Source organism: Rhinatrema bivittatum, chromosome 4 (assembly GCF_901001135.1).
Source record: "Rhinatrema bivittatum chromosome 4, aRhiBiv1.1, whole genome shotgun sequence".
NCBI classification, from domain to species: domain Eukaryota; kingdom Metazoa; phylum Chordata; class Amphibia; order Gymnophiona; family Rhinatrematidae; genus Rhinatrema; species Rhinatrema bivittatum.
The window spans coordinates 313766162-313778748 of NC_042618.1; the positions used below are offsets into that span (position 1 = coordinate 313766162).

The 12587-nt window shown below is 39.8% G+C and overlaps 1 protein-coding gene across 3 annotated transcripts in view; it reads left to right on the forward strand.

The window, feature by feature from the left end:
• The window catches only part of TBCD (tubulin folding cofactor D), a 974871-nt gene that overhangs the window by 159750 nt on the left and 802534 nt on the right, over positions 1-12587 (forward strand). For all 3 annotated transcript variants that reach the window (XM_029600281.1, XM_029600283.1, XM_029600282.1), the window contains exon 10: positions 4877-5009. In XM_029600281.1, coding sequence (XP_029456141.1) covers positions 4877-5009 — 133 coding nt within the window. The remainder of the gene's footprint in view (positions 1-4876; positions 5010-12587) is intronic.

The following is a 12587-nucleotide window of genomic DNA, read 5'->3' on the forward strand; positions in this document are numbered from 1 at the left end:
AGTTGGGTCTCAGATTTTTTTATTTTATTTTTTGCTAAAGCTTATTGCTACATACGAGACTGGAGTGAGACCCCTGTGGCAAAGAATATCATGGCACGCTGGGCATGCTCAGTAGCCTCAGGCTGCCAGTCAAAAGTTTATAGAAACTTTGACAGAAGTTTTTCCTGCGTTCGGGCTCCATCGGTGACGTCACCCATATGTGAGGACTACATCCTGCTGTCCTGGGATAACACCTATTACAAGGTAAGCAATTTTGCTATGCTTGCCTTTTGAAAGGCATTAAGATCTTGGGTGGGTAGAGAGGAAGGCAGAGTGATGACTCATGGGAGAGAGGTAGGAGATTTGAATGTAAAGTTAATAGTTATATATTGTATAGCTCTTATGCCTGGCAAGTAAATTTAAAAAAAGATAATTATGAAGCAAATTGACAAGGCTAATATTTATTTATTTATTTATTTATTTATTTATTTATTTTAATATACCGATGTTCCTGTAAAGAATACATAACGCACCGGTTTACAAGGAACTGAACAGTGGCCTCCAGGGCGGAAATACATTAAAAGTCGCCTCAAGGCAGAATACATTAACACAAGTATACAGGAAAACTATTAAAGAGAACTTTCATAAACTCAATTAAATGTAACTGGGAACCATAAATCAGGAACATAATAGATTCAGAAATTAATTATAACCACGACCCCCAGTCTTTCATGGTTCTGTGGCTGCAGTAATTGTTGCATATTTTCTCTTTTCCCATGAAATTATAAGAAACAACCTCATTCCTAGCTTGCAAGGATTTGTTGCTGAATTCTCCTTCACCATGCTGATGGCACTGTGAGCTGTTTGGACTGTCTAGCCAATCCTGTCTAGCCAATCCTCCCAGTCCTGTGCCCCTTGCTTCCCCCAGTGGCCATTTTGTTTTCTGTATAGACATATATTTATATTGAGACAGTCTTTTCAGCCAGTTGCCAGAGCTTGACCTTAATTTCTGGTCCTTGTACTCCTGGCTCTGTTCTTGTGTTGAGAAGACTTCTTCATCTCCAGGTTCTACGTTTTGCATTCCTGCCTGATCTCCTTCCTGTTCCTGAATTCCTGATGTGTTCCAGTGACTTGCTGTGTTCCAGGCTCCTTGCTCCTTTTTTTTTTATATCGCGGGTTTCTGCCATTTTTCATGCTTCACCGGCTATCAGCACCTGAGGGTTCAACCCGATAGGGGAAGGTGGCTGGCATAGGCAGAAGACTTTCTGGAGCTGATATTTAAATGCTACTTAGCATGGTAAGTAGGACTTATCTGGCTAAGTAGCAGCTGGATAAGTAGTGAGTGGATCGGAAGGGTCCTTTTATCTGGTTAACTTAGCTGGATAAGTAGTGATATCTGTGTTAACTGGATAAATTAGACCTGCTCAATGAAGGTCTAAACTTAGCTGGATAAGGTTATCTGCCTAGGTAGCAATTTTGATGGGGATATTCAGCAACATGGCCATCAACAGCATAGCTATCGTCAGTGGCCTGGATTTGACTCTCCTGATACTAGGCTGCTAGTTTCTGGGCTAATCATCGCATCACCTTTCCTTCCCAATAATTAACTAGTCCTTTACCGCCACCACTGCTGCCCCCCTGAACCATGCTACAAGTTTCTTTTCTACAGCTTCTCTTCTGCAGTAACAGCAATACTAGCTTGTCTCCTCTGCTTTCCCTCCCTTGTAATACTGGCCTCTCTTCCCATAGTTATTAGCTCTGTCCTTGTCTGGCATTGCATGTTTCTGCTCACTGTGAGCTATCAAGGTCTGCGAGGTGACTAGCACCGTGCTCACAGTATTCAGACACATGATATGAGAGAGACACAGAGCCACTAATAATGGGAGAACAGATCAGTGACAGGAAAGTGCGGAGGGTTGGAGAAGTAAGAGGCCAATATGCTGGTGGTTTGCTGGGGAGGTTTGGAAGGAAAGAGGCTGATTTCTGTGAGGGAAGAAAAGGCCAATGAAGCTTTTCTTTCTAGCTGAGAGGAGGGTGGGAGAGATGACTGGGGAGGAAAGGATTTGGGATTGAGGGCAGGCGGTATAAGAGCTGGTGCCGCCTCTGCTGCTGGCATGGGGTGCTGTCAGGGTGTGTGTGTGTGTGTTGGGAGGGGGGGCGAAGAGGGATAAAAACACCAATGTGGGGAGGAGAGGAGCTGGAAAGAGACACAGCTGCTACTCTTATCTCTCTGTCCCCTCCTTCTGCCATTCACCCCCTCATTTCCATCCCCCTTTCATCCTTCACAGTCTCCTCCACACCCCCTTATTCTTTAACAGCTGAGTCCCAGGAACAGGTTTGGTGCAAGGGTATTCAACTAAACCTTTAGCCTTGTCATTCTCTTATTACATTTCAAACAGGCCACCCCGTCTCTAAGATTTTGATAATTAAACTTAGCATTCATGATGAGCCCACCACCATTTCTCCAAGAACAATTCTGTAAAAGCATATAATTGGACACAGGGAGGACAATTTTCAAATGCCATTTATATAGGTAAATAGTAAATACTGATTTAGTTTACTTTACCTAGATAAAAGGGCTTTATGAAAGTTGCACACCTTAAAATTGCCTAAAAGTACTGCCTAAACATACTCATGTTTTCCCTTTGAGAATTAATAAAAAGTCCACAAATAAAATTTCTGTGGTCTTTGAACAAAAATGTACAGTTTTGAAAATTACCTCCATACTTTTAAATATTAAACTTTGCTTTGTATAGCTATGCTTAATACAAATATATTTCAGAAGTCATATCACATTGACTGATGAATGTGTCATCTGATTTCTGGGGTAGGTTACAAAAGATATCAAGAAATAGCATTTACAAATTAAAAGAAATCCATATCACTTTGGCTTAAGCTGGTCTTTCTGGAGGGGCTGAACTACAATATTTCCTTTTACTACTCACCATATGAAAAAACTCAGATTTTGTCACTTCAGTAATAATGACATAAGCTCCTTCCATTATCAGGCAGTTGAAGTAACATAAAATCCTGCAAAAAAAATTACACATAATCTATATAGCAAACCTGCCATACCAAAACAGGACTAACTTCTAGAACTCAAACAGCAACAATCCTACCTATGAAAAGGCAGCAATGCAAACATTACACTTGACTCTAGATTAGTCTTAGTATTCTTCTCAGCAGGGATAAGGAGTGACATAGAGTACTGGATTGAGAACCAGGGAAACTTCTTGCCCCAATGTCATTTCTGATCTTGAGCAAGTTGCTTTATCTTCCTTTATCTCAGATACCCACTTAGTTTGTAAGCTCTTTGGGGAGGGGACTTAATGTACCTGAATTCTAAAAATGCTATAACCTACCATAAATATTATTTGGAAAGGAAGGCTAAAACTGAAATTTATTAAGTGGTACCTTCTGTTGGGAAAATAGAACAAACTGGAGTACACAGAAACATGTTAGAAGAATATCTCATGTTGGTCACACACAGCACACAAAAAAACCCCTCATCACAAATTACAGATGGAATTATGTAGACAAAAATGGAATCTTTTCCCATATCAGCCTCACCCGCCTTCCTTTGGGTTCTCTGAAGGACAGGAGAGAAGGAGTAACAGGATGGAAGGGTTGGAATAGGGAGCAGAGTAGCTCTTCTTTACTTCGCTCTGTCTTGTTGCATCAAACCTTTGCTGCAAAACAGGAAGACAGGAGAGGGCCTAGATTAGGGAGCAGAATGACTCTTCCTTGATCTGTTCTGTGCTCTTGTCTGCTCCAGGGTAATCTCTTGTTCGTTGCAGCTGCCTCTCTTCTGCCTGAGATTCAAGCTTTGGCTAATAATAATTTATTTATTTTGTATTTTGCAACATCCAGCAGAGCCCTATGTGCTCATGCAGAGAAGCTCCTGCTGCTACCTCCAAAACTGCTGTGCTCTAGGTGATTGCCCAGTTTCCCAAATGAAAGAACCAGCTCTGTCCAGGAGTATAGAGAGCTGTGGGCCTGCTGCTTTGTCTGCATCAACCCCTCTCCTGTCCCCAGGCAAAAGGCAACATGGTGGGCAGAGGGCTGTTTGCTGAATGAGATTCAGGGCACTGACTTACAGAGTTGGGGCAATAGACCTGTGTCTATGGTACTGAAGCAATCATACATATGCGCCATAAGAAATGCTATGCTGGGTCAGACCAAGATCCATCCTGCCCAGTGTCCTATCTCAAACAGTGTCTAGTCCAGGTCGCAAACACCTGGCAGATCCCATAAAGTAAGTCTTATTCCTGTTATTCACCCCAGGGATAGCAATACTTTTTTTTAGTCTGCCTGGCTAATAATATGTTATGGACTTTTCCTCCAGGAACTTGTCCAAACATCTTTTAAATCTACAATGCTAGTTGCCTTGATTATGTCCTCTGGCAACAGATTCTATGGCTGTGAAAAAAAACTTTTTACAATTTGTTTTGAATCTATTGGTTGTTAGTTTCTTGGAGTGTCCCCTTGTTTTAATATTATTTTAAAGGGTAAATAACTGTCCTTTGTTTACCCATTCCACCCCACTCATGATTTTATAAATTTCTATTATGTCCCCTCTCAGCTGTCTCATCCCCTTTATCATAAATATTATAAGACTTACTAAAATAATTTGAAGCATAATACTGGTACATTTTGATTTTATACAGTTTTTAAAAATGTCATTTTTATTATATTGGTAAAATAAACATTGTCAGATGTTTATTTTACCAATATATGTTTATTGTCAGATGTTTATTGTCAGATGTTTAGATGCTATAATCTAAGCATTCTCGATGTTTAGATTATAGCATCCTTCAGCCAAACAATGCAAAGCAAATAGATACCAAAGATTCATAGTGATATTTTATGTTGATCAAAGACCTATTTCCCTTTACAGCTCCTACTGTATTCATGTGTTTGGAGAGTTGCAAACTGTCAGAAAGTAACCAGACCCTTCTCCGTAAACTAGGAGTGAAACTTGTACAACGTCTTGGACTTACCTTTCTAAAAACAAAGGTGGCTCATTGGAGGTTTGTAAACATCTTTTAACCCTAACTTATTCTTACATTGCTTTGATTTTACACTTCATCTGAATTGTTATTTAAAGCCATGATTGACTAGTATGTTTGTATTTGCATATTTGTTTTAGAATGTTAGGCATTTTGATCAGTGTTCTATTTTTGTTTTTTATGAGCTGATTTTATTGTATTGATTTTGTGCTTTGTTTTGTATCTTGAGCATTCATTGAAAAGGCGTATTATAGATTACTTTTTTATTATAAGTGCTGTATTTAGGTACAGTATGTGAATGTTTAGTTTCATGTTTTTTAATTGGTAAATGTTTGTCTACAGTTTTATGTGGCTAGTTTTAGTATTATAGATCTATTTTGATTGCAAGATGAAGTGTGTGTGAGTGTGTGTATGTCTGTGTGTAGACACACAATTTGCTTCTTTATGAAATGTTTAGTATGTTTAGTCAGGGTCCGAACACTTTCATGTCCCTAGTGGGGTCAGGTGGTAGAGTGTTAACCCCCTCCCATGTTGTACAGGTTCTCAGCCTCAGCTGGAGGACCAAGAAGGGACCATTTTCAGCTCATGATTCTGGTTTTATACTTGATCATAGGTGAAAAGGCTGAGAAGCAAGGCAAGGAACATATATATCATTTTAAATGAACTAACTGGTAGTTGGCTAGGTTAGAGTTCTAGTTAGCTATATTGGTTCTGGAGAAAACTCGAATCTTAGGAGGATGTGATACATATTACAACCTACAAATAGTCCAGCCACTTAGGTTAAAATGCATTCATTGAATCATAATAGTATAAATTTAACTATTTCTTCAGCAGTGATATGCTATTAGGGCCTTCCTAATCATGGTAAATGCTACTTTGTAAAACATCATACATTCTTTGTATAGTAATATTAGATGAAGCTGTATTCATAGGAACATAAGAATTGCCATACGGGGTCAGACTGATGTCCATTAAGCACACCATCCTGTTTCCAACAGTGGCCAATCCAGGTCACAAGTACTTGACAAGATTTCAGAGAGTAAATAGATCCCATGTTGCTTTTGCACAATAAGTAGGGACTATTCTCCAAGTGTACTTGGTTAGTAACTATTTATGGATGTCTCCTTCAAGAACTTGTCCAAAACGTTTTTAAACCCAGCTATGCTAACTGCTTTAACTTCATCATCTGGCATTGAATTCCAGTTTGTTTTGAATGTTTTACTCACTATCTTCATGGCGTACCTGCTAGTTTTTGTAATTTTTGTAAGCGTAAATAACCAATTTACATTTACCTGTTCTATTCCACTCATGATTTTATATACCTCTGTCATATCCCTCTCAGCTGTCTCTTCTCCAAGCTGAACGGCCCCAGCTTCTTTAGTCTTTCTTCATAGGGGAGCCGTTGCATTTCCTTTATCATTTTGATCACCCTTCTCTGTACCTTTTCCAATGCAACTATATCTCATTTGAAATGTAGCGGCCAAAACTGCAAACAGTACTCTAGTACACCATGGTGTGATAGAGAGACATTATGACATTTACCATTTTATTCTCCGTGCCATTTCTAATAATTCCTAACATTGTTTCCTTTTTTTTTTTTTACCTCTACCACACACTATTTTCAGCAGATGAATTTCAATTTACCTAGATTCCTGTTTTGGAGCATGTGGTCTTAGCCATATGAAAAACAGCTGTTTCTGTTCTATGTTCTGTGTAGTGCTAGATAAATGACTGTGTTTTTGAGCTGCAGATCAAGACCCTATTGTAATTTAGGAATTCCTCCCCTCACCCCCAAGGAGGGAGAGTGAACATGGGAGATGGAATTTGGATCATGATCCAAGATCAGATTAAATAATTTGGTAGAATCATTGCATTTGTAAATATCCTGATTATAACAGATCGTCTATGATCTCAGATTGTTGTCCCAAAATCCATATCCATGAGAAAATACGTGGATTGTGGTTGGGTTTTGGGTTATAATTTTGGATTCACTTCTAATTAGAAGTGTGATAGCCAATGTTCAGTACCAGGTCTGCAACTCCAAAAAAAAAAAAAAAAAAAATATAACCCCATGTGGCTTTGATGCTACAGTACTTTGGTTGCCGCATGGAACAGTTAATGCTATGATGGGTTCTTTTGTAGTGTGTTTTTTTTGTTCTGCTTTTTCATTTTTCTTCTTGTGGTTGACTTGCTTTCTCCACTAACAAGCAGCATCAACAAATTCACACAAATTGGTGATGTAACTTACTATCTTGTTCCAAATCAAAGCAGCCTCCAGTTAGTTTCTCTTCAAATTGCTGTAAAGAACTTGCTTCCTCTGCTCTGTAAAATCTGTTTTTTTAACATTTTCCAACATTTTTCTCTTCTCTGTGAGAGGTAATTCTTCATTATCATATTGGGACTAACTAGTCTGTTTTGGGAGTGCTATCCTCTTCCCTGAACTTGTCCAGTGGACTGTGAGTGGCTTGTCTCTCAAAAGGAGTCTATTTCTTTTTGGCTTAGACTGCCCCCCTCATGGTAAGAGAAATGACACACACTTACCAGAGATAACCCCTTTCCCGCTAAACTTGCTCAGAGAAATTCAGCTGGCTTATTAACTTAATAGGTGATGGCAGAAAGAGGCTACCACCTCATCCATTTTTCCTAGTTATTTTTGTCCAACTGCTAAGAATATATCCCAGTTGCCAGTCAGAGTATCTCTGAATGTAAGCTTTTGTTGTTTTCCTTCTTAGTATTCAACTATCTTGGGTAGAAGAGTATACAAGACCTCCTGTTTGGATCATGCCCAGTACCCCTCTCTTCCCATGTCAAACCTCAAAACAGTTGGGGGCAGATTTTAAAAAAGTATGTGCGTGCATACTTTTGTTTGCGCACACGGTGCAAACAAGAGTACGCCGGATTTTAATAGATACGCGCGTATCTTTTAAAATCTGTGGTCGGCGAGCGCAAGGCTGTGCAAAATCGGCAGCCTATGCGCGCCAAGCCGCGCAGCCTGCCTCCGTTCCCTCCGAGGCCGCTCCGAAATTGGAGCGGCCTTGGAGGGAACTTTCTTTGCAACGCCCCACACCCTACCTTTATTATAAAAGTTACGCCTGCACCGGCCAGCTGCCGGCGCGCGATTCCCCGGCCCAGGAGCAGTTTCGGAGGCCTTGGCCACGCCCCCAGGCCGGAACCATGCCTGTGGCCCCGCCCCCAGAACCCCCCGATGACGCGCCACTGCAACACGCCCCCGACACCCCCCCCCCCCACAAGGAAAGCCCCAGGACTTATGCGCGTCCTGGGGGCTTTGTGCGCGCCGGCAGCCTATGCAGCATAGGCTCGGCGTGCGCAGGGGGAGCTTGGGGCAGGTTTTCAGGGGGTACGCGCGTATTCCTTTGAAAAGCTGCCCCTTGATGAGAATACCTGGCTGCTTAGGTCCCCTGTGTAGCCTGTCAGACAAACTTAGTAATGTGAGTGCCTGTGTTTCCAGTAGGGCTTCTAGTTATTACTGTGTTTGCAGCCTGCCAGACAGACCCAGCTGCTAGTTAATTCTGTCATCCGCCTGCTTCTGTGTCCCCCATGCTCTTCTTCTGAAACAAGTGTAGATACCTCCTAATTTACCTGCTTTCTTCTAGACTCCATCACTTTCATGCCCATTTTGGTTTCTCTGTACTCTCCTTGGTTAATTCCGTTATAGATTGGTAGATGCTATGCCCCTGTCAAAGATGCCAGATTCTGCAGTTCTACAGAGATTTGCTGGACTTCATGCTCCTCAGAAGGAAGCCAGTCCATACTATTACTGGAATGATAGTCTTGCAGTGTGCTGTTCTTGCACCTTGGGATTCCATGTAGGTATAGTGCTACTGGACCTCACAATTGTCTATGATACAGCAAGACATACTATTGAAGCTGTTGAGTACTTCCAAGCTGGGTTATTAGTCATTGAAGCACTTTTCTGTAACAGACGATTCAGTCACTCTAGGCAGGGGAAACGTTCATGGAGAAGTCCCAAGGAACTCAATGCTGGCCCTATCTTTGTTCAACTTATACATAAACGATCTTACAAAAACCTTTATGCTGATGACATTTGCTGTGCTAAAACTTCATCTTTTTACTCTCTGTATCAGATCATGCATAAAGATGTGACAAAGCTAGCAGACCATTGCACCACATGAAGGCTCATACTAAGCCCTGCTGAATCTCTATCTAGTATAGTAATCTTCACAATGCCAGTGTCAAAAAAAAATAACTTGTCATTTATGGCCAGAAACTAATGCGTGATCTTTTCCCAAAATACTTGGGAGTGTCTTTAAATCAAACCTTGACCACCTAGGTAGAGTAGCAAAGGTAAAATCTTGAAACAACCTGCTAACCAAACTTGCTGGACCAGTGTGGTTAGTGGTAGCTTCAACATTCAGTTCTTGCTCTATTGTACTCAGCAGAGTACTGCACGCTTGTCTGGAAAAAGGTACCGCATATGCATTTTGTTGACATCCAGATGAATGTAACAATGTGCACCATAACTGGAGCCCTTCATGCAGTTTCTCTCCCCTACCTTCCTATTCTTGCAAATATCACTCTTCCAGTCTTCTGTCGACTGATTTCTTGTAAGTTGCTTGAAACCATTCTGATGTCCTTCATGGATTTCACTGCAAATACCTTTTGGATCAAGGAATGGGAATCACAGGTTATCATATCCAAACCCTGTTCATCAACTTGCAAACATGGTTAAAATGGGTCCTGCTAAATGTACAACGGAGAGGCAGCAAATGAGAGGTTATGTTTGAATTCCTTTTCACTAACCCTTCTAATAGCATGTGGTATTAAGAGCTAATATCCAGAAAGTAGATAGCTTAAAATTCAGATTAATATCCTAATGTCAAAATCTGGTGTGGGTTGCTGGAGCTCACCGCTATTTTGACTGAAGCAAGATCTGATTCCTCCTAAACTTGCTTTCAAAAAATAATCAAAATCGGATAGCAACACACTTTGTCATTCATACCCTTTTGGATATTTTGGAATTTAAACTATTCAGCTCTACTTCTTTGAGGATTATTTTTCCTGTCTATGTATTTATACAATGGCTTGCAAATGTTTTCGACCCCCACTAAAGCTCAGCAGATTTACATGGATTACAGGTGACACTTAAACAGATTGTTCCAGACAGTATGTTTATTGCAAACCAGTATGCTTATAAAATACATTTTCAAAGTCACAATTTATTATTTCTCTGCATTTTTTGTAAAATAAAATTAACTGAAAAATGTTGCTTGTATAAGTATTCAACCCCTTCAGACTAGTACTTGGTAGAACCATCTTTTGCTACATTAACAACTTTGTTGGAGTAAGTTTCTAAACAGTGTGCAAAGCTGGTAGGAGTGATTTTTGCCCATTCTTTCTCGCAGATTTGCTCCAGGTTGTTCAGGTTGATTGGATAAAGTTTATGGACTACAGTTATCAAATAGTGCCACAGATTCTCGATTGGATTGAGATCTGGACCTTGACTTGGCCATTGTAGAACATTTATCTATTTGTTGTTCACCCACTCCTGTGTTGCTTTGGCCTTGTGCTTGGGATCATTAAAATGTGAACTTTCTCCCAAGTTTTTGTGTTTTTGGTTTTTTTTTTATCAGACTGAAGCAGGTTGTCTTCTAGTATCTCCCTATATGTTGCACCATCCATCTGTCCTTCAATTTTAACAAGATGCCCAGTCTCCGCTGTGGAAAAAGCATCCCCAAAACATGATGCTGTCACCCCAATACTTTACAGTTGGTATGGTATTTGCTGAGGGAATGGGCAGTGTTAGCTTTGCACCACTCATAGTGTTTTGAATTTTGGCCAGAAAGCTTCATTTTTGTCTTATCTGACACCAAAACCTTATCCTACATTTTAGCTGCGTCACTCTGATGCTTTCTGGCAAACTCCAGATGTGCTTTGATAAGGTTTTTCTAGAGTAATGGCTTCTTTCTAGCCATTCTCCTATGCAGTCCAGTTTTATGTAGAGCTCTTCGATATGGTTGACTGGTACACCTCCACCCCAGTCTCAGCCACTGTAGCACCTTCAAAGTGATTGTTGGCCTCTTTATGCCTTCTCTCACAAGTCTCTTTCTTGTTCTGATGCTGAGCTTTGAGGGACTTGTCTAGGCAGTGTCTGGGTGGTATTATGCAGCTTCCATGTACTCACTGAGATATCAAAGCACTTGGATATTATTTTGTAGCCTTTTCCTATCTTGTGCATGCCTATAACTTTATCTTGAATTTCTTTAGAATGCACTTTGGTCTTCATTTTCACAGCTTTCCTTCAGATTCACAGTTGGACCAATGGTACTGGAATTAGGGGGGGGGTCTTTTATCCAGATGACCTTTTTTAATGATTCACAGGTAGAGACCAATTGTTAGGGCAATATCTTTCATCTGTATAAACCTGGAGCTCCCACAGCACAGGGGTTGAATATTTATGCAAGCAGCATTTTTCAGTTTTTAATTTTATTTTACAAAAACTGCAGAGAATTGTGACTTTGAAAATTTATTTTATAAGCATACTGGTTTGCAGTAAATTTACTGTTTAGAAAAATCTCTGTAAATGTTATTTGTAATCCACACAAATCTGCTGACTCTCTTTTAGGAGGTCAAATACTTTTGGTAGCCACTGCATCTATAGGCAAGTAGATATATTGTTTGACATACATACATGCATACATCTGTATATAGCTATATCTATATATATAATCTATATATATATATATATATATATATATAGTGCTGAGAAAATTTGTGACACCTCCCCCCCCCGTATGGTCTGTATTTTACCACCATTTATACTGCAAATATGATTAGATCTTAATATATCAATAATAACTCCACATCTGTGTCGCCGTTTAAAGAATGGAAATGGTGGTAAATAACCAACTTGAATACTAAATATTACCAACCATGCCCTCTTATTCCATGAGCTATCAAAGAAGCATATCACTATAACAGTGCTTAAATGACCATCATACTAGGCTTCATCGTTAGCAATGACACTTTAGGACTCAGCCTTCTTTATAATCATAGGTCATTGTGGAGATGTGTAACCAAGTTAGTGACCTTCCTTGTGTTTAAAAACTTAGTTTTTTGAAACAAAAAATATTTTTCTTAGTTTTCTTTTGTAAAAATTGTCATTAACCAAAAATGAACCAGACACTTATCTGAAAAAATGTGCTGCACATTTCACTTATCATTTCAATATGGAAGCCGCCATTAGAACTCAATCATCTCCGTGACAGAGGTGCATTTAAACTAGATCATCTCCATAACCAAAGCCCAAGTGGTTCTAATCGTGTCAGATAACTTTTTTGTTTCAAAAAACCAAGTTTTTAAACACAAGGGAGTTCATTGGGACTTGGTTACACATCCGCACAATGATCGATGATTATAAAGAAGGCTGAGTCCTAAAGTGTCATTGATAACAATGAAGCCTAGTATGATGGTCATTTAAGCACTGTTATAGTGATATGCGTCTTTGCTCATGGAATAAGAGGGCATGGTTGGTAATATTTAGTATTCATTCTAGATCTTAATATAAACATTGATAAGAAAGATAACAGCATTGAATAAATAGCTTGGACACAAAGGATA